Source organism: Salvelinus sp. IW2-2015, linkage group LG12 (genome assembly GCF_002910315.2).
Source record: "Salvelinus sp. IW2-2015 linkage group LG12, ASM291031v2, whole genome shotgun sequence".
NCBI classification, from domain to species: Eukaryota; Metazoa; Chordata; class Actinopteri; order Salmoniformes; family Salmonidae; genus Salvelinus; species Salvelinus sp. IW2-2015.
In genome coordinates, this window is record NC_036852.1 from 6,482,208 (window position 1) to 6,505,098 (window position 22,891).

At 41.2% G+C, this 22,891-nt stretch overlaps 1 protein-coding gene across 2 annotated transcripts in view; it reads right to left on the reverse strand.

The window, feature by feature from the left end:
- The window catches only part of nlgn4xa (neuroligin 4 X-linked a), a 67,328-nt gene that overhangs the window by 27,685 nt on the left and 16,752 nt on the right, over positions 1 to 22,891 (reverse strand). The window contains exons 3-4 of one of the 2 annotated variants that reach the window (XM_023997711.1): positions 21,073 to 21,132; positions 9,493 to 9,645 (exon numbers count right to left, since the gene is read on the reverse strand). In XM_023997711.1, the coding sequence (XP_023853479.1) occupies positions 9,493 to 9,645; positions 21,073 to 21,132 (213 nt within the window). The remainder of the gene's footprint in view (positions 1 to 9,492; positions 9,646 to 21,072; positions 21,133 to 22,891) is intronic. The other variant, XM_023997712.1, reaches the window with a different exon arrangement.

Genomic DNA, 22,891 nt, shown 5'->3' on the forward strand with positions numbered 1-22,891 from the left:
CAATGCATTAGGGAGAGGAAAGGAAGACAGAGAGGGTGAGAGAGGAGGGCATCATTTGCCGTTTGCAGTCATCCTCTGGCGTAAAAAAAGGATGCTTTCAGTAACATGGAGATTTACTGAGCCACTGACCAAATCCATTTAAAATTCCACCCAGCTTTCTTTCTTTTTATCATCCCTCGATCTTTCTACTCTTCTGAGATTCAGTATTTGCTGTTATCCGTACATCACAGACACACACACACAGAGACTCTTTTGTCTGTGTGTGTGTGTGTGTGTGTGTTGTGTGTGTGTGTGTGTGTGTGTGTGTTGTGTGTGTGTGTGTGTGTGTGTGTGCGTGTGTGCGTGGTGCGTGCGTGCGTGCGTGCGTGCGTGCGTGCGTGCGTGCGTGCGTGCGTGCGTGCGTGCGTGTGCACAGTGTGTTGACCCACACACCGATGATGTCCATGTCCCCTCTCCTCTCCATCTGGGCCTGTGTGGCACTACCCACATCTTCTCCGTGGATCTAGTGTACTGTAGCTTTGCTTGACACAACTGTGTCAGCTCTGTGTGTAGCTCAAGCAACTCAAAAGCTAATAAAACACAAAGGTCAATGAATGTGAATGTGATAAAATATCTCCATATGGTGGTCTTGGAGAGAGCCTACAGTAGATGCCTACTTCAAGAAAAACATAGCTGGCGTGTGTGTTTAGATACTGTCCATTCTCATATTTACAGTATGAGGACATGAAAATAATGGGCGCTATTTTTGGCCAAGTACTTTTTTTCCCGAAAGGAACATTTACAAACCACAAAGAAGAGAGAGAATATATCAATACCAATATCAATATATTTCAGTGTTTTGTTTACAATTACAATGGATGCTCTTCTACCGAACCATCATGACAACGATGACCTTTAAAAGTGAACCTGTCTGCGATCAGCCTTGTTTTGCTAAATATTGTTACAAAAAGCAGGACGTGAAAAGCTCAATCACATCCCTCCTCTAAAGGTCTTCCGAACAAAAACAAGCTATTCRTATTCACGATAAAAGCCAACTTTAATCCATAATGATCTGACAATTACTCAACAGTAATTACTATTAATTCGTTTAATTTCTGATTTGCAAAGTCATTTTTAACAACGCCTTTGTTGCTATACTCATATGCTTTATTCATTCTCATCTAAAAGGCAACTGTTCCAAAAAAAAAATTATAATTAATTGTTATTCAAGGATCTGAATCAACCATGAAATAATAAACAAACAGTCAACATGACGTCAGTGCCATTTTTATTGACACTTATTTTACCAGGTAAGTTGACTGAGAATGTACTCTCTTTAACAATTATTTACCACTACTACAGTTTATGTCCAAATCAACCAGTGTGAAATAAAGAAAGAACTAGCCTAGTGGAACACTAAGTCAAACAGAAAATAGCTCAATGTGATCTATAACACACCATAAGAGAGGAAAAACTCTAACTCACTGAAATATTAAGTTTTAATGTCTTCAGAATGTTCTGACCTACGCTGCAACAAAAAAAAAAGACATTGCAACGTAAAGAATATTTCACTGAATGTAGGTTTAGACTTTCTTCCAAGGATATTCCTTTTGAACCCGGCACACAAAGACCTGTCACRACAAACTTTTGAGCTGAGCACGTCAACTCCTCTTTCTATCTATCACACACCGCCATCTTCCCTGAGACACATCAGAGCTCAATCTGATATYAAGGCTTCGTGTGGAATAAAGGGTAGCTAATAGTAGTTCATTTGTTCATTTGTCAAAGTAGGCATTAGACTGGCGCACATCGTCAAAAGGAGCACAGTGAGAGAGGACCATTTGTCATGCTAATGAATGCTTTGCCCTCGTTTTCCTGCCACGGCCCATTCCTCGCGTGTACAGGCCTAAAGGAAATGTATGTTTGTTTGTTAGTTATTCTACTTTTTTGAAAGAGAGCTGACCAGGCATCAACACTGGGGCAGTGGGCTGACTGTGTTCTCTTCTCATCTCTGTCACGTCAAAGCGGCCTCTCCTCTCTCCTTTCCGTGACTCAGAATCAGTGTGTTTATTGTACAGTATATGTCATGACCAGCCTCTCAGCCTTCCAGTCCCTCCAGTTAACACACATATTCTCTTCCCAAACAGGGGTGATACGGCCGACATGTCTCCACCCCTCGCTAGCTGGGGGAAATCAACAGGGGGTTCAGATCTGACCTCCTCCTGGCACTAGCTGTCCTTGTCCCAGTGTGAGTGGAGTCAAGCAGGGTCCCCAATAGGCTCCCCGGGGGCCCCTAGGGCCACCACCAAAGACCAACAATAGCCCTAATAAAACACAACAGCATAGAAAACACACAGCAGTATATCTGTAGACAGTAGAAACACAAATATTATGACATGTTGTTGTGAGACATCATTCACTGTCTCTCTCAACTGTTGATGTGGCCAGTGGTGCCTAGTGTGTGTACACAAATTCTTCTTTTACGTTCACAAACAAACTGATTGAATGACAGATTCTCAGGACATTGAAATTCTGCTTTGTAAATATTAAGAAACCAGGTACTGACCAGCATCTTTCTTATGTATCTCTGTCTCAATATCACTGATGCTATGGCTACACGAATTAATACAGCAGCCTATAGACTATTGAAATCTATAACATACAGTAAAACCTTCATTATTGCTTTAATCTTGTTTTGATTAATTGATGAATAGAAGCTGTCAATACTGGTGGTCTGTATCTAAATCATCATTTTACATACATTTAAAACATTAACATAGACATTATAGATTTACAGTGCATTCGGAAAGTATTCAGACACCCACATTTTGTTACATTACAGACTTATTCTAAAATGGATTACATTTAAAAATAACTTCATCAATCAACACACAATACCCCTGTCATAACTCTACCGTGACAATCTGAAAGGTCAGGTTACAGTAGGTCCTCACTACAGCGAGGGGGGGGGGGGCGGGAAGTTGGCTGTCGGGCTGTTTTATGGCGGTCATAAAATACGCTGCCTCTATGCTCTGTAATGTTCGAGATTGGAATGTAAAGTGTGGGTCACAGAGAGACCATTGGACATCAAAAGTTTGAATAATTAAACAATATTTCTATTTTTGAGAATGTGCGAGTGGTCCGTGGACACTTAAGGGACAGTCATGACGAGCGTGTTTCATTTGGTGACCTCGTGAAGGACAGGAAACACTCATTACTGTGTCTTTGGTTGTGTACACTTCTTAATGATGGGGTTTACATCTAAATAATGTGACACGTATGTGATTAAACATGAAACTAACCTTCTAAATGAGAAAATATGGGTTTTCAAATAAAGTTAACCAAATCAGTGGCCATGCCCACGTGAGCGTAGACATTACATCAGCGTCATGGACCGCCCTTTTCTCAGACGTGTATAAAACCCACTCTTGACGAAATTAACATTAGACTAGAAAAATGCAGCTGACGCTACATGTTGAAATGGTTAAGAACTACAGCTCTATAGGCCACGGAGACCATACAGCGTGTAGTGTTGGCTACACGGCAGGAAATGGTTCAACTCTGAGACTATCGATCAATACAGAATAAGAGCAAATCCTAGACGTAGAATTACTAGTCTGCAGCTGGAAGTTACGTAAGTCTAGTACGAGAGTACCAACAATCGCGGAAGCATCTATTCTATGGAACAATCCTCTGTAAGCCTGACGTATCCATTACAACAGACACCATCCAGAGCTGCGGAGAAAGCTACAACCATTAAAGACATTGTGACTTCTGGGGAAGTTAACCAGAGACTCTCTGATGAACTGACTCTCCAGCAGACAGACTGGCGATTCCAACAGAGAAGACAACGACAGCATACGGGCGTAAATATATACATTGCAATTATTTTAGAATGAGTCGGCCTTCATGTGCAAAGGATTAGCATTTCAATTAATATAATTATCAACTCTGAGGAGTGAATCCATTTTGTCATTCCCGCTTTTTATCTGTCCCCACCCCTTTCCAATGTCTACCAAGCCGTCATACCGGTTTAGCCCACTAGGGACTTATCAATGCATTGGGTTAGTAACCAATAACTATATTGTTTGATTATGTATTTCTGTGATTTGTTTAGTTAGTTAGTAAATAAATAATTAAGCCAATTTGTATATCGCTGATTCATTTTAGAGACTAGGGTTCGTGCAGATATCCAGGGGTTTGCAATGTTCAGTAATGAGAACTGATGAGGTAATAATACATTAATGACAATGACTAATCGATATGATATGAAAATATCTGAAGAGTCAATTTGGGAAATAGAGACTCTATAAATATTTTCCTGTGATGCCCCAACTTCCTAGTTAATTAAAGTTTACATGATTAGTTGAATCACGTAATATCACGTAATTATTACACATAGAGTATTGATTTGATAAAATAACATGGAATGATAGTCACGGACACGACACCCCATAATGACAAAGTGAAAACAGGTTTTTAGAAATTTTGGCAAATGTATAAAAGTATCTACATAAATATTCAGAACCTTTGCTATGAGACTCGAAATTAAGCTCAGGTGTATGCTGTTTCCATTGATCATCCTTGAGATGTTTCTACAACTTCATCGGAGTCCACCTGTGGTAAATTCAATTGATTGGACATGGTTTGGAAAGGCACTGTCTGTATAAGATCCCGCAGTTGAAAATGCATGTCAGAGCAAAAACCAAGCCACGAGGTCGAAGGAATTGTCTGTATGGCTCCAAGACAGGATTGTGTCAAGGCACAGATCTGGGGAAGGGTACCAAAACATTTCTGTAGCATTGAAGGTCCCCAAGAACACAGTGGCCATCATTCTTAAATGGAAGACGTTTGGAACCACCAAGACTCTTCCTAGAGTTGGCCGCCCGGCCAAACTGAAGAATCTGGGGTGAAGGGCCTTGGTCAGGGAGGTGAGCAAGATCCCAATGGTCACTCCAAYAGAGCCCCGGAGTTCCTCTGTGGAGATGGGAGAACCTTCCAGAAGGACAACCATCTCTGCAGCACTCCACCGATCAGGCTTTTATGATAGAGTGGCCAGACGGAAGTCACTCCTCAGTAAAAGGCACATGACAGCCCTCTTGGAGTTTGCCAAAAGGCCCCTAAAGGACTCTTAGAACATGAGAAACAAGATTCTCTGGTCTGGTGAAACCAAGATTGAACTCTTTGGCCTGAATGCCAAGCGTCACGTTTGGAGGAAACCTGACACCATCCCTACGGTGAAGCATGGTGGTGGCAGCATCATACTGTGGAGATGTTTTTCAGCGGCAGGGACTGGGCGAATAGTCAGCATCGAGGGAAAGATGAACGGAGCACTGTATAGAGAGATCCTTGATGAAAACCTGCTCCAGAGCTCTCAGGACAGACTGGTTAATCTCCAACAGGACAATGACCCTAAGCACACAGCCAAGACAACGCGGGAGTGACTTCGGGACAAATGTCTGAATATCCTTGAATGGCTCAGCCAGAGCCCGAACTTGAACCCGATCGAACATACTGTATCTGGAGAGACCTGAAAATAGCTGTTCTGCAACGCTCCCCATCCAACCTGACAGAGCCTGAGAGGATTTGCAGAGAAGAATGGGAGAAACTCCCCAAATACACATGTGCCAAACTTGTAGCGTCATACCAACGAAGACTTGAGGCTATAATCGCTGCCAAAGGTGCTTCAATAAAGTACTGAGTAAAGGGTCTGAATAGTTTGCAAATATGATATTTCATTTTAATACATTTGCAAAAATATCAAAAAAACTGTTTTGGATTTGTCATTATTGGGTATTGTGTGTAGATTGATGATGGAAAAAATACACTTGTATCCATTTTAGAATAAGGCTGTAATGTAACAAAATGTGGAAAAAGTCAAGGGTTCTGAATACTTCCGAATGCACCATACAGTACATATATTTTAAAAAAATACAACAATAGACACACAATTTTACATTACATGTTCTTTGATATACTAGTATTAAATAAATGTAATGCTCTCTCTCGTAACACTCTTCACAGTGCAGGAAACTGCAGTTAAATATGTGTCTGCTGACACAATCAGTAGGGGCAGGAAGGAATAGAGGCTTCAAGCTGTCTAAGATCTACGGACACTGAACGGTCCAGCTGAGGCAGAGGCTATCCTAATATGGACACTGTATCGAGATCAATCAGCTAAAATACTATTGTGCTAAAATTGTTCTCCTCCTCCGACTGAATAGGCCAAGAATGTGGGACATATCGTGTTCCCAAAACAACATTTCCATTCCATTACTGATTCACCAGTAAAACAAACTACTGGTAATCCCCGTTATATTTCCAGACCTTGTAAGGGTGTAAAAGCCCTTATCTGGACCTATATCTGGACAGGATTAAGTTGGTATTAAATTGTATTTTAAGACCTAGATGCCAAACACTCAGAACCTGCGTTTACCAGGCAGAGAGAGAGCAAGAGAGAGAGTGAGAGAGATAGAGAACGAGAGACAGAAATAGAGAGAGAGAGATAGGCAGAGAAGGTGTGGGGGAAGGTAAGGATTGGAAGGGTTAAGTGAAGGCAGACAAGACACATGCATCTGTATCAGGGAGACATCAGCAGGCCCCTCACGTCTCGCCATAATAGGATGGAGAGAGGAGGAGAGGAGCGGAGTGCCATGTGGCTCTGACACATCCCAGCTCAGAGTAATGGAGCTCAGGGAGAGCTCGTCAAACAGATCGGCCCATGTGGAGCTTGGACACAGATGGTGCAGTGTTACGAAAGCAGCGTGGAGGCATGGCATGGTACCAATGCGGCCACAGCCAGGGCCAGCCACTGGATACAGAGCCGGAGATGCTGCACACATACACGTGCACGCACAGACACACACACACACACTGCACAGATGACCCACCTACTGCTCTTGATTCCATCTCACACACACTCTGTTGCACAGACACCATGCCCTCGTTCTGTGCGTTTGTGAGATTAAGAGGCTAAAGATACCATCCGTCACCATGATAGTTGGTTACATAATATAACACGGGTTGGTTACATAATATAACACTTCTCTTGTTTTTAAAATTAATTGAATCTTCAAACCCAACAGAGTCTTGAGTTAGTTTGAATTAATGAATCAATACAGTGTGAAAGTGTATTGAGTTCACAAAATGAGGATGTTTTTTTTTTCATATTTCAAAACGCAAAGCTTTGCTGTTTACTCCTGGTAAATGTGACCTTATAGGAACCCAACACACCCTGATACACTGGAAGATTATCTGAATTCACATATTCAGACATTAGACTACCTGAATAAACTATTCAGACATCAGACTACCTGACACACTATTCAGACATAGACTACCTGAATAAACTATTCAGACATTAACTACCTGAACACACTATTCAGACTCAGACTACCTGAATAAACTTATTCAGACATTAGACTACCTGAATAAAACTATGTCAGACATCAGACTAACCTGAATAAACTATTCAGACATCAGACTACCTGAAACACACTATTCAGACATTAGACTACCTGGAGTGAAACATATTCAGACATCAGACTACCTGAATAAACTATTCAGACATCAGACTACCTGAACACACTATTCAGACATCAGACTACCTGAACACACTATTCAGACATCAGACTACCTGAATAAACTATTCAGACATCAGACTATCTGATCACACTATTCAGACATGAAACAATCTGATTACACTGTTCAGACATTAAACTACCTGAATAAACTATTCAGACATCAGACTACCTGAATAAACTATTCAGACATNTCAGACATGAAACAATCTGATTACACTGTTCAGACATTAAACTACCTGAATAAACTATTCAGACATCAGACTACCTGAATAAACTATTCAGACATTAAACTACCTGAACACACTATTCAGACATCAGACTACCTGAATAAACTATTCAGACATTAAACTACCTGAACACACTATTCAGACATGAAACAATCTGATCACACTGTTCAGACATTAAACTACCTGAATAAACTATTCAGACATGAAACTATCTGATCACACTATTCAGATATTAAACTACCTGAATACACTATTCAGACACTAGCCTATCTTGCAGAGACTGTCCAATGTTCTGGGAGAGGAAGGTGGTGAGTGTGAGGAGAATTAACCTCCTGGTCCTTATCTTTAGCTGGGATGAATCCATTTCTATTTCTATGGGAGAATAGAGACCATGTAGCTGAGGGATGCTCTAGCCTGAACACACGCATGCATGTATAGGTACGCACAAACATGTACACGCACGCACGCACACACACACATACACACACAAACACACCCCTCATCTCTCTCCTCAACCAGTCTATCAAAGAAGCAGAGATACAGACTCAACGAGGGCCTCCTTTCTCCTCTCTCTACGTTTTTTCCCTTTCTTCCGCAGTGCACACTTTTCCAGAACACCTTTTCCCCCTGGCTCTCAATCGCGAAACTAAATATAGCGAGTGGTGCAGACAGCTCAGCTTCATAACAAATGGAAAGCAGAGCAGCAGTAGATACCGGGGTGTGAATATGAATTGAACACCCTGGATGTAGCTTTTTATTTTCTTATGGGCTTAACAACACTTCATTATCTTGGTCTCCATGAAACTACCAGGTATAGTCTCAGCTTGTCCCCAGGCTCAATTATTACCGTGTATAGACAGTGAGGTGTTGTACTTATAGACAGTGAGGTGTGAAAGAGACAGAGCCGGCTGGTGGACGAGATTAGGAGTCTATCTGAACACTGCAGAAAGAACAGCGAAATGTACTGTACAGTGGATTTAGAAAATAGACATGGATAAATCTTCCAGATGCTTCTGACTAATATAGCTGTTGGTAAAAATAGATACAGGGACCAAGCATAATGTGACACATAGCAAGACAGTATAGCTTGAGTGTTTGTATATCTTCTAATTCGTAGGTCTAGTATAATTTGCTAAAACATGCACAGTATCACTATGAACTGGGATGACAAAGCCTATCAGTTTGATAACCTCTCCGACTCCATTATCCCCAAAGTTCATACTGGAGTTACAGGAGTTGATATGCTGGGGGAAAATTGCTTAATTCCATGTCGGAACATTTAACGTTGTTTTACCAGAAACCTCTCCTATTGTAAATAGCTACCATCACATTCTCCTCTCTTGTACTATCAGAGCAATTAGAGCAATGTTATTTGAGATGTAAAATTCAGCCAAATCAGGTGTAAGTTAAAAAAAATAAAATGTTTGTACTTATTTACTCCCCATTCAATTTGTATGGGTTTATTTCCTGCTGTGCCATCAGTTGAGAAAATACTGAATTTACAATACAATATAATTTTACAAAGAATACACATTTGGAAAAATACAAATTATACCACATAAACCTCACAATTTTAATCGCCAGCATTTACAGTATTGCAGCCAACCAAAACACACATCAAACACACAACATGGATGAATCCATCAATCCATAGAAATCATCACAAAGCGCTCAGAAGACCCAAATGATCTGCTGTGACTTACCTAACACTCCAAGCCTGTAGTTTATGGTGATCACGATGACGTTTCCGTAGCTCGCCAGGATACTCCCGTCGATCATGTTCCCCGTTCCCTCCATGTAGGATCCCCCGTGGATGTACACCATGACCGGCTTCAGCCCGTTCTCATCATGGATGTCTGGAAAGAAGAGCAACGAGCATGAGCACCTGTAGATAACACTGAGTCTGGCGGTACGTCCCAAATGGCACCCTATTCCCTGTATAGTGCACTACTTTTGACCATCGCCCTATGGACCTCCTACATAGGGAATCGGGCGTCATTTGGGTGGTTAGGAAGGAGCCAGCCACATCCTTTACTTTGGATGCATATGTTTTTGACATTTTAAAAATCAGCAGGCCAATGGAATATGGGTAGTTCAAAGTGGGTGTCATATGTAAACGCTATTGGATGAGATAGGTTCACTGTACGTACCGTAGTATTGGAGACACTGTAAGAGGGGAAACTCGCTCTCTTTAAATATGTGATAGAGGCATCATTCTGCAGATATCTGTACAGGGACTATGTTCTTGGAGTTACACCAACACACAAGGACTGTGTCCCAAATGGCACCATGTTACCTATATAGTGCACCACTTTTGACCAGAGTCTGTATAAAGGGAATAGGGTGTAATTTGTGACGCAGTCAAACATGACACAATTAGGTAGGATGAATACCTTATTTTGGAGCTTTGCTACTCTGATTAGTACATGTGCAGGAGTTGATTATAAATTAAGAGGGTAGAGTCTTAGTATGAGAGAAGATTGGAGAGGGATATCATGTTCAACGAACAACAGCCTGCTAGCAGGATAAATCAACACTCAGTTCAGTCAGCAGTCACAGGCCTCATTAGGGTGTTGTTCATTGACTTGCAGTTGATTCCTTTGGGTTCAGCATCTCAGAAGTCATAGCTCAGCATTCTACCACTGCTTCCCACATTCTAACTCCTTAGGACATGGTGGAGAAGCAATGAGTTTAGAATCAATGATTTGGGGAAGGAGGGATTTTTCAAGGATTTCATTACTTAAATAAAAATGAAAGGTGTCCTTCTAGCCTCTGGGTAGAAACACCATACAGTGCATTCGGGAAAGTATTCAGACCCCTTGACTTGTTAGGTTATTGCCTTATTCTAAAATGTATTAAATAGTTTTTTCCCCTCATCAATCTACGCACTATAGCCCACGGTTACAAAGAAAAAACAGGTTTTTAGAAATGTTTGCAAATTTATTTAAAATAAATATGACATTTACATAAGTATTCAGACCCTTTACTCAGTAGTTTGTTGAAGCACCTTTGGCAGTGATTACAGCATCGAGTCTTCTTGGGTATGACGCTACAAGATTTGAACACCTATATTTGGGGAGTTTCTCCCATTCTTCTCTGCAGATCCTCTCTCCACATAGGAACTCTGGAGCTCTGTCAGAGTGACGATCAGATTCTTGGTCACCTCCCTGACCAAGGCCTTTCTCCCCCGATTGCTCAGTTTGGCCGGGTGAGAGTCTTGGTGGTTCCAAACTTCTTCCATTTAAGAATGATGGAGGCCACTGGGTTCTTGGGGCCCTTCGTTGCTGCAGAAATGTTTTGGTACCCTTCCCCAGATCTGTGTCTCGACACAATCCTGTCTTGGATAAAAGTTGCTTATATGTGCCTTTCCAAATCATGTCCAATCAATTGAATTTACCACAGGTGGACTCCAATCAATTTGTAGAAACAAGGATGATCAATGGAAACAGGATGCACCTGAGCTCAATTTCGAGTCTCATAGCAAAGGGTATTACTGTTTTTTATAGTTTTGCAAACATTTCTAAAAACATGTTTTCGCTTTGTCATTATGGGGTATTGGATACTGTAATAAACATTGTTACTTCGACACGGTCTGCATCTGGGTCTTACCTTGATACCTGATAGGGACGTAACAAAATGTGGAAAAGGGAAAGGGGTCTGAATACTTTCCAAATGCACTGTATATACAAACGTATGTGGACACCCCCTCAAATTAGTGGATTTGGCTATATCAGCCACACCCGTTGCTGACAGGTGTATAAAATCGAGCACACAGCCATGCAATCTCCATAGACAAACATTGGCAATAGAATGGCATTACTTAAGAGCTCAGTGACTTTCAACATGGCACCGTCACAGGATGCCACCTATCCAACAAGTCAGTTCATAAAATGTCTGCCGTGCTAAAGCTGGTGAACTGTAAGTGCTGCTATTGTGAAGTGGAAATGTCTAGGAGCAACAGCTGAGCCACGTATTGGTAGGCCACACAAGCTAACAGAACGTGACCACTGAGTGCTGAAGCGCGTAGCGAGGAAAAATAATGTGTCCTCGATTGCAACACTCCCTACCGAGTTCCAAACTGTCTCTAGAAGCAACGTCAGCACAATAACTGTTTGTCGGGAGCTTCATGAAATGGGTTTCCATGGCCGAGCAGCCTCACAGAAGCTTACATGTGCAATGCCAAGTGTCGGCTAGAGTGATGTAAAGCACGCCGCCATTGGACTCTGGAGCAGTGGGAACGCGTTCTCGATAGTGATTAATCATGCTTCACCATCTGGCAGTCCGACGGACAAATCTGGGTTTGGTGGATGCCAGGAGAACGCTACCTGTCCGAATGCATAGTGCTAACTGTAAAGTTTGGTGGAGGAGGAATAATGGTCTGGGGCTGTTTTTCATGGTTCGGGCTAGGCCCCTTAGTTCCAGTGAAGGTGTAAAGAGCCCTCACCTCAACCCAATCGAACACATTTGGGATGAACTGGAACGCCGACTGTGAGCCAGGCCTAATTGCTTGACATCAGTGACCGGCCTCACTAATGCTCTTGTGGCTGAATGGAAGCAAGTCCCCTCAGCAATGTTCCAACATCTAGTAGACAGCCTTTTCAGAAGAGAGGAGGCTGATGTAGGGGGGACCAACTCCATATTAATGCCCATGATTTTGGAATGAGATGTTCGATAACCAGATGTCCACATACACTACATGGTCATAAGTATCTCGCAAATATTTACTATACTGGCTGAACAAGTGGGGTCATACGACATCCTTGACCATATCATCAGGGCTCTATGGACTCAAGGATGAGAGCATCCAACGAGGGAAAATCATAGCACAGCCCCTCCACAGGTTTGGATAACAGTCAATATGAGTGTGTGTATGTGTGACTCACCAATGTATTTTGGAGTATGTATGATGATCCTCAATGTGAGTATGTGTGAAATAATGTTAGTCAGCGTGTACAGCAATGTAAATGTGTGTGAACTGCAATGCTATTTCAAACCATGGAATTCCAAATAAATAAGATTCCATTTGGTCTAGTGTTGCAGGGGCCAAAGCATTGGTCATAGCAGGCAGCGGGCTGAACAAGTCAGGGTTTACCCAGCCATGACCCGAACTATGTAATTGGTATTCAACCAAGGCTCTCTCAGTACACTCCGATTATTGGTTTCTGTTGCATCCGCCGTTGGCTGCTGCTGAAAAGGGGGCGGGCCAGCTGCCTGGCTGGCCTCTAGGTCACATTGCTTCTGCCTCCGCAGGCTTGGCAGTGAGTAGCAGGGCCTATGGGCAGACAGACGACTGCCTTGCATTGGAGCTCAGCTGTGTGTGCGTGCGTGTTTGTGTGTAAGATTGTGTGCGTGCGTGTGTGTATATCGCTTCCCCTCCTCCGCAAAAAAAACCCACCAAATATATAGAAAGGAGAGGTGGAAAACAACCCACAGTGGTTATTAATCTCCGCTGTGTTCTGAGTGGGCGCCTAGTGCTGCGATAATGTGAATGTATCTATTTCACAGCTCCTCACATGTTAGCACCAGCCTAGCCTATACAGTGTGTAGCCTGCAGTCTGCTGTTGTGGCCGAGGCCGTCTTGAGAAGGACCCCCCCCCCCTTCACCTCTGCCACGCTCCTCTTGGGCAGACAGCCAAATACATTGCACTTCACAGATAGACTGGGTCGACGAGACAAGTTGGAGGAAGGGTAACTAACTCATATCTTCTAACTTATTTAACGGGCCACTTTCTCCATTCCACGCTAAGGTTCTTATTTGAATTTATTAGTAGGATAGGAGCTGCTGAAACCAGGTGGAAAATTCCAGATGCCCATTAAACAGAGGGGCAGTACATGAAGTTGTCAGGCTCACAGAATAAATTAGAGGAAAAACAAAATGGAGGAACTTATTCAAGAAAGATCCAGTGTAATATATTATAAAAATTAAGCGAACTGGATGGAATATGGAGAACAATGCACCAAATTCTTTTTCAATCTTTAATATAGAAATGCTGCCAWTTTTTTTTTATTGAAACTTGTTACAAATGAATGTTGCAATTTTTTCCCTAATAATAATGTAAAATTTACATCTGTACAGAAAGACTCATGTGAAGGCCAAATTACAGAGGAGGAACTTCTTGATGCAATTAAACTCCAGGGCTGGGTGGCATACCAGTGGAAGTACACCAAACTTTTTTTGATACACTCAGAGGACCATTATTAGCATGTTTTAACCACTCCTATATAAATGGTAGATTATTGGACACGCATCAAGAAGGTCTGATATCATTATTACTGAAACAGGACCCAAGTGGTATATATAAAGATCCAGGCCTCTTACACTTCAGTGTTGTGATGCAAAAATCCTAGCTAAATGCTTGGCACATATAATTAAAAAGGTATTGTCAGATATCATTCATCCTAATCAGACAGGTTTTTTACATAGACGATACATTGGAGATAATATAAGAGTACTGGAAACAATAGAATACTATGAAATTTCGAGGACACCAGGCCTGGTTTTCATAGCTGATTTTGAAAAGGCTTTTGATAAAGTACGACTGGAGTTTATATATAAATGCCTAGAATATTTCAATTTTGGGGAATCTCTTATAAAATGGGTTGAAGTTATGTATAGTAACCCTAGGTGTAAAATAGTAATTAATGGCTACATCTCAGAACGTTTTAAACTGTCTAGAGGAGTAAAACAAGGTTGTCCACTATCGGCATATCTATTTATTATGGCCATCAAAATGTTAGCTGTTAAAATTAGGTCCAACAATAATATTAAGGGATTAGAAATCCATGGCTTAAAAACAAAGGTGTCATTGTATGCTGATGATTCATGTTTTCTTTTAAAACCACAATTAGAATCCCTCCACAGCCTCATAGAGGATCTAGATACTTTTGCTAACCTCTCTGGATTAAAACCAAATTATGATAAGTGATATTGATATATGATATTACATATTGGATCACAAAAAAATGCACATTTTACATTACCGTGTAGTTTACCAATAAAATGGTCTGACGGGGATGTGGACATACTCGGTATACAAATCCCAAAAGAAAGAAATGATCTCACTCCAATACATTTTTATAGAAAGTTAGCAAAAATAGATAAGAACTTGCTACCATGGAAAGGAAAATACCTGTCTATTTGTGGAAAAATCACCCTTATTAACTCTTTAGTCATATCACAGTTGACCTATTTGCTTATGGTTTTGCCTAAACCTAGTGACCGGCTTTTTAAATTATATGAACAAAAAATATTCAATTTTATTTGGAATGGCAAGCCAGACAAAATTAAAAGGGCCTATTTATATAATGAATATGAATTCGGAAGGCAGAAATTATTAAATATTAAAGCATTAGACCTCTCACTAAAGGCGTCAGTCATACAAAAGTTATACTTAAATCCAAACTGGTTCTCTAGTAAATTGGTAGGAATGTCTCACCCCATGTTCAGGAATGGCCTTTTCCCCTTTATTCAGATTACAACTGCTCACTTTCAGTTGTTTGAAAAGGAAATAATCTCAAAAATATCTTTATTTTGTTAAACAAGCCTTAGAAAGTTGGTTGCAATTTCAGTTGAATCCACCTGAAAAGACATAACAAATAATACAACAAATATTGTGGTTAAACTCAAAAATACAAATTTATTTTTTTTAAACGTATTTTTCAATGAAATGTTTCAAAAAGGTATAATTTTAGTGAATGATATCATAAATAGGACTGGTGGAGTTATGTCACACACGCAGCTAACACAGACATATGGAAATGTCTGCTCTACCCAAAATTACAACCAGCTAATTGCAGCATTACCACAAAAATGGAAAAGACAAGTAGAAGGGGAAAAAAGTAAAGAACTTGTCTGTCGGCCCTGCATTAAAGAACATAAATGGTTAAAGAAAAGTGTGATAAATAAAAACATATACCAATTTCATTTAAGGACCAAAAAATTGACAGCTGTGTCATATAAATTGCAAAATAGTTGGGAAGAGATTTTTTATGATGAATTGTGAATTGACACGCAAAACAACGCCAGATTCAAAACCAATAGAATGTTATATACATATATGGGGGATACAATCTTCCCAGCTCCGCAAATTTTGCTGTGAGGAGGCAGAGTCATTAGATCATTTATTTTGGTACTGTCCATATATAGCTCGTTTTTGGTCACAGGTCCAGGAGTGGCTGAAGAATTGCAACATTTGCCTAGAACTAATGCTGCAGATAGAGCCGGAATTCTTACTGGTTGGTAGGTGATCAAATACTTATGTCATGCAATAAAATGCAAATTAATTACTTAAAAATCATACAATGTGATTTTCTGGATTTTTGTTTTAGATTCCGTCTCTCATAGTTGAAGTGTACCTATGATAAAAATTACAGACCTCTACATGCTTTGTAAGTAGGAAAACCTGCAAAATCGGCAGTGTATCAAATACTTGTTCTCCCCACTGTATGTCTATATACAGTTGAAGTCGGAAGTTTACATACACTTATGTTGGAGTCATTAAAACTAGTTTTTCAACCACTCCAAAAATGTATTGTGAACAAACTATAGTTTTGGCAAGTCGGTTTGGACATCTACTTTGTGCATGACACAAGTAATTTTTCCAACAATTGTCTACAGACAGATTATTTCACTTATAATCCATTGTATCACAATTCCAGTGGGTCAGACGTTTTCATACACTAAGATGACTGTGCCTTTAAACAGCTTGGAAAAATCCAGAAAATGATGTCACGGCTTTAGAAGCTTCTGATAGGCTAATTGACATCATTTGAGTCAATGGGAGGTGTACCTGTGGATGTATTTCAAGGCTTACCTTCAAACTCAGTGCCTCTTTGCTTCATGGGAAAAATCAAAAGAAATCAGCCAAGACCTCAGAAAAAAAACTGTAGACCTCCACAAGTCTGGTTCATCCTTGAGAGCAATTTCCAAATGCCTGAAGTACCACGTTCATCTGTACAAGTAATAGTGCGCAACTATAAACACCATGGGACCACGCAGCTGTCATACCGCTCAGGAAGGAGATGCGTTCTGTCTCGTAGAGATGAATGTACTTTGGTGAGAAAAGTGCAAATCAATCCCAGAACAACAGCAAAGGACCTTGTGAAGATGCTGGATGAAACAGGTACAAAAGTATCTATATCCACAGTAAAACAAGTCCTATATCAACATAACCTTAAAGGCCGCTCAGTGAGGAAGAAACCACTGCTCCAAAACCGCTATGAAAAAGCCAAACTACGGTTTGCAACTGCACATGGGGACAAAGATCGTACTTTTGGAGAAATGTCCTCTGGTCTGATGAAACAAAAATAGAACTGTTTGGCCATAATGACCATCGTTATGTTTGGAGGAAAAAGGGGGAGGCTTGCAAGCCGAAGTACACCATCCCAACCGTGAGGCACGGGGGTGGCAGCATCATGTTCTGGGGTGCTTTGCTGCAGGAGGGACTGGTGCACTTCACAAAATAGATGGCTTCATGAGGAATTAAAATTATCTGGAAATATTGAAGAAACATCTCAAGACATCAGTCAGGAAGTTAATGTAACGGCTCTCGTTGGTGGTAGGAAGAGTAGACCAAAGCGCAGCGTGGAAAGTGTTCATGATTCTTTATTCAAAAACACTCAAACAAAAAATAACAAATGCGAAAACGAAAGCGCACAGTTCTGTCAGGCTAAGACACTAAACAGAAAACAAGATCCCACAACCTAATGGTGGGAAAAAGGGCTGCCTAAGTATGATCCCCAATCAGAGACAACGATAGACAGCTGCCTCTGATTGGGAACCACACTCGGCCAAAAACAAAGAAACAGAAGACATAGAATTGTGAAAAACTGAGTTTAAATGTATTTGGCTAAGGCGTATGTAAACTTCCGACTTCAACTGTATATGAATATATATATTTACTAAAAAAAGATATGGGGGATTGGAAATGATGCAGACAATTACATTGATGGAAGCAACAATCTTTCCGCAATATTAAGCTGATCCACCCCTAAAAATGTTTTAGAAAAGTAGACGTTTTCAGGCTCTTCTTTAAAGCTAGGCTCTGAGTTCTATGTTCCGAGATGGAATTTGGCTGGCCTTCGATCAAACATAGAAGGCAAATTGGCTGTCACTCTACATCTCTAATAATGTTGACTTGCTCTGGGGATGTTGAACTGGAGGAGATGAAGACAGAGAAGCAACTTTGATCCATTCTAAAAGACCATGGCAGATTTTAGGAGCATGGTTTTTTATTTTTAATATTTTCGGAAGGGGTTGTCTTAGGGTCTCCTTGTCCCAGCGTGTCCCCATCCGGTCACTGCAGAGCACTTAAAACAGAAATGGAGAGAGGGAGAGGGAAGAGAGTGGAGACAGAGATAGAGGAGAGAGAAGGAGAGAGAGCGCCACGAAAGAGAGAGAGAGGAGAGAGGAGAGAAGAGAACACATTTCTCGCTTCTCTCTTCCCTCTACCTATCTCTCTTCTCTCTCCCCATCCCTCTTACCCCTCCCCCTCTCTCTCTCTCTCTCTCTCTCTCTCTCTCTCTCTCTCTCTCTCTCTCTCTCTCTCTCTCTCTCTCTCTCTCTATTCTCTCTATTCTCTCTGTGCTCTGTCTCTGTAAAGGAGCTGCATGGAGCCTGTCTCTTATACACATCTAGATGTGTATAAGAGACAGGTCCCTGGCTGGGTGACTCCGCAGTGAGCATGCCCTAGATATTCATCACTGCCATACCGGGCTGGGGGGATAATATATTCCTCCATGGGCACAGCGGCGCCGCACACATTACTCATCTCTATATGGAGCGGGAGAGAGGAGGGAGAGGTGGGAGAGAGGGAGAGAAGGTAGAGAGAGAAGGGAGAGTAGGGAGAGAGGGAGAGGAGAGATAAAGGGGGAGAAGGGAGGGAGCGAGTAGGGGAGGGTGGGTCATCAGAATTTTCCATTGGTTTCAGCATTTTCCAAGTGTTAGTAATGGGATAGAGGGATGAAAGGGATGGATGGAAGGGATGGAGGGATGGGAGATGGCAGTTAATGACCATACAGGGGGAACAGTGAGCTCCTCCAAACCCACAGTCAGACAGGAAGTAGCTGGTCACACTTCCTGTTCCTGTTTGATAGAGCTGGGTCGTAATCATTAGAGCACATCGTAGGAAAATGTTTCGCAAACGTAAACTAGTGTGTCTTATTGGACGAGTTAAGGTAATCCCTCCCCGTTTCAGTACGTTTTTTTCACAGTTTGGTGTCGATTTGGATACGATCTTGCTTTAACACAATCTCTACACACGTCTTTATGTGCCATACAGAGACCTGTCAAGGAAAACAGAATAACAATTAACAAAAAGAAAATTGTGCAGAGCTTAGTGTCAGATGTCTCAAAGGCATTATATTAGCTACCACACTATAGTTTTGAAGTACGTACGTACACACTCCACACCTCTAATGTACTTAGACATGGTCTCAATTACAGAGACATTTCAAATAATACCCTTTCTTTCTTACTCCAAACTAAGTCATGAAATAATAAGGATATATTTGGTCGCTCATTTCAACGTTTCCTTGAGGCCGAAGGGAGAAAAAAATCGTTTTCAAATGCAGCCATTTAAAACTTCCAAGAGAATAGGAATACGCTTCTGTCTCATTTAAGCCTGAGGTGAGGGTTTTTATTGAGGGAACTGCAGCAGAGGAGGTAGTAGTTAGAGGAAGGAGGGACTCAGTGAGCTGCATTGTTGTGCTGTGAGCGAGGTGCGCATGCGTGCGTGTGTGTGTGTGCGTCCTTTCCGTGCATCAGTGTGTGTGTGTGCACGTGCGCGTGCACAGGAATGTGTGCATGTGTGCGGGAGGTGTCTCTGTACTCTATGGCAGCAGAGTTATAACCTCAGGGGAACTGGTGGGGGTAATTCATCGCCAGTGCAGATGTTCAAACAGTCAGTGAGCATCGATTCTGCACTGGTAGTAGCACTCCTGAAAACACAGGCGTGGGTTTGACACGACACGGCAGTACTTCTTAAAATGAAGTACTGCCGTGTACTTTTGAAATGCCTGGATGGATAAAATGTTTATCCAGGCATTTCAAAATCTGAACATTGCTTTCTTCAGCAGAAACAGTCTGAACATTTAGTTAAACTTGTGCATCTGTACACACAGAGAGAGAGATTCTTACCCAGTGGATCAGACAATACACATTGAGAAAACAGTAAAGGCATTCATGGAAATTACCAGTCGATTCTAAAGGGGACAATATATACTTAGATTTCTGAGGGGTACAAAAAGAAGAAATAAACATGTCTGATAATGACATGAGAAAAAGGTTATGAAGAAAAGTTCATGCACACCTTTAGCAATCTCTCCTAATAGGGATTTAAGGTGAACCTTATTCACAGCTTTCACTCCTACCTACCTAGGCCTATTACCGTTTCACATTATCAAGACGGCTATAAGCAGGCAATCTGGATTTTCTACAGTACGTCATTGAGAGGTAGAAAATGCCTGGATAAAGCCTGGTATGTTCTGAGGGGATAAAAGACGACACCTTCTAGTGTTGCAGCTTTTGAGAAAGAGAATGCCAACCGTCGTAGCACGGTGATCTAAAAATGTCAGAGCTCTGCCCTTTGATTTTAAAACCATGAAGACAACCTGCGCCTTATCGTCACTGAAACATTTCCCCAGTGCTTTCACTCATCTCCTAGACATCCCCAGATCTTTAGAGAAACACCACCATTTTGGGTTAATAGTACCAAGCACAAGGAAGCGAACAGAAACCATATGACAGAGACTTTGACAGAGTTACAAATGAACAAGGTTTCCAACTGTCAAAACGGAACAAACGTGGGTTAGTGTAGTGCTCATGCTTCACCGAGCAATGAAGAAAAAGAAAGAAGAAAATAAACTAAAGGGAAAACATGACTGTTTAATAACTTCACCTCCGAGGAGGCCAGAGAAAATACATGCAGAGTTTCAATTTAACATCTTTCACTTTGCAGCAAAGGGGGAGTGAGGGGGGAGATTCTTGTGGTGACTATGTGGTGGGTACACCTCATTCCCCATTTATAGGTGACCATTCACCCTTAGTACACGACCTTCTGATTCGCTGTAAATTATGATCTGCATCTCCAAAGAGGAAAGAGGTTGTTTAAAAAAAGGAAGATCAAAGAGGTGCCCATTGATATGCACTTCAAGGGATAAAAAGGGGGGGAAAAAACTAAACAAAAAAAATCACAAAAAATGTATCTAAAAAARGTTTTGTACATGCATGAATATCAGGCTTTTCTTTTTTGGGGGTCAAAAAAGGGAAAAAGACAGAAAAATACCTTTGTCTTCGTCACCATCATTATTGGTGAAATCACCTCCTTGACTGTTTGAGTTGGCTCCTACGGTCAACAACAGGAGGGAGAAAAGTAGAGGGGATGAGGGGAGACAAATATGTAAAATAAATTTTAAAAACAGGCTCTTATAAAAAACTAAAATAAATGATGAAAATGCATTGAAAACTTTCCAAATCTTTGGCGTTTCTGTTGAGAATAAGATTCTTGTGGAAACATATTCATTCTAACAGTAAGTGGTTCAACCAACTGGATAGCATGACACATAAAATTAGGAGCACCAACACAGCATTCTGATAAGAATTGTTCACAAAACACAGATGTTTAGTACAGGTAAGAACAGTTGAAGTCGGAAGTTTACATACACATTAGCCAAATACATTTAAACTCAGTTTTCACAATTCCTGACATTTAATCCTAGTAAAAAAATCCTGTCTTACGCCAGTTAGGATCACCACTTTATTTTAAGAATGTTAAATGTCAGAATAATATTAGAGAGAATGATACATTTCAGCTTTCATTTCTTTCATCACATTCCCAGTGGGTCAGAAGTTTACATACACTCAATTAGTATTTGGTAGCATTGCCTTTAAGTTGTTTAACTTGGGTCAAACATTTTGGGTAGCTTTCCACAAGCTTCCCACAATAAGTTGGGTGAATTTTGGCCCATTCCTCCTGACAGAGCTGGTGTAACTGAGTCAGGTTATTAGGCCTCCTTGCTCGCACACGCTTTTTCAGTTCTGCCCACAAATGTTCCATAGGATTGAGGTCAGGGCTTTGTGATGGCCACTCCAATACTTTGACTTTGTTGTCCTTAAGCCATTTTGCCACAACTTTGGAAGTATGCTTTGGGTCATTGTCCATTTGGAAGAACCATTGGCAACCAAGCTTTAACTTCCTGACTGATGTCTTGAGATGTTGCCTCAATATATCCACATAACTGTCCTGCCTCATGATGCCATCTATTTTGTGAAGTGCACCAGTCCCTCCTGCAGCAAAGCACCCCCACAACATGATGCTGCCACCCCCGTGCTTCACGGTTGGGATGGTGTTCTTCGGTTTGCAAGCCTCCCCCTTTTTCCTCCAAACATAACGATGGTCATTATGGCCAAACAGTTCTATTTTTGTTTCATCAGACCAGAGGACATTTCTCCAGAAAGTACAATTTTTGTCCCCATGTGCAGTTGCAAAACCGTAGTCTGGCTTTTTTATGGTGGTTTTGGAGCAGTGGCTTCTTCCTTGCTGAGCGGCCTTTCAGGTTATGTCGATATAGGACTCGTTTTACTGTGGATATAGATAATATTGTACCTGTTTCCTCCAGCATCTTCACAAGGTCCTTTGATGTTGTTCTGGGATTGATTTGCACTTTTCGATCCAAAGTACGTTCATCTCTACGAGACAGAACGCTTCTCCTTCCTGAGCAGTATGGCGGCTGCGTGGTCCCATGGTGTTTATACTTGCGTACTTTTGTCCCATGATGTCAAGCAAAGAGGCACTGAGTTTGAAGGTAGGCCTTGAAATACATCCACAGGTACACCTCCATTGACTCAAATTATGTCACTTAGCCTATCAGAAGCTTCTAAAGCCATGACATAATTTTCTGGAATTTTCCAAGCTGTTTAAAGGCACAGTCAACATAGTGTATGGAAACTTCTGACCTACTGGAATTGAGATACAGTGAATTATAAGTGAAATAATCTGTCTGTAAACAATTGTTGGAAAAATTACTTGTGTCATGCACAAAGTAGATATCCTAACCGACTTGCCAAAACTATAGTTTGTTAACAAGAAATTTGGTTGAAAAACG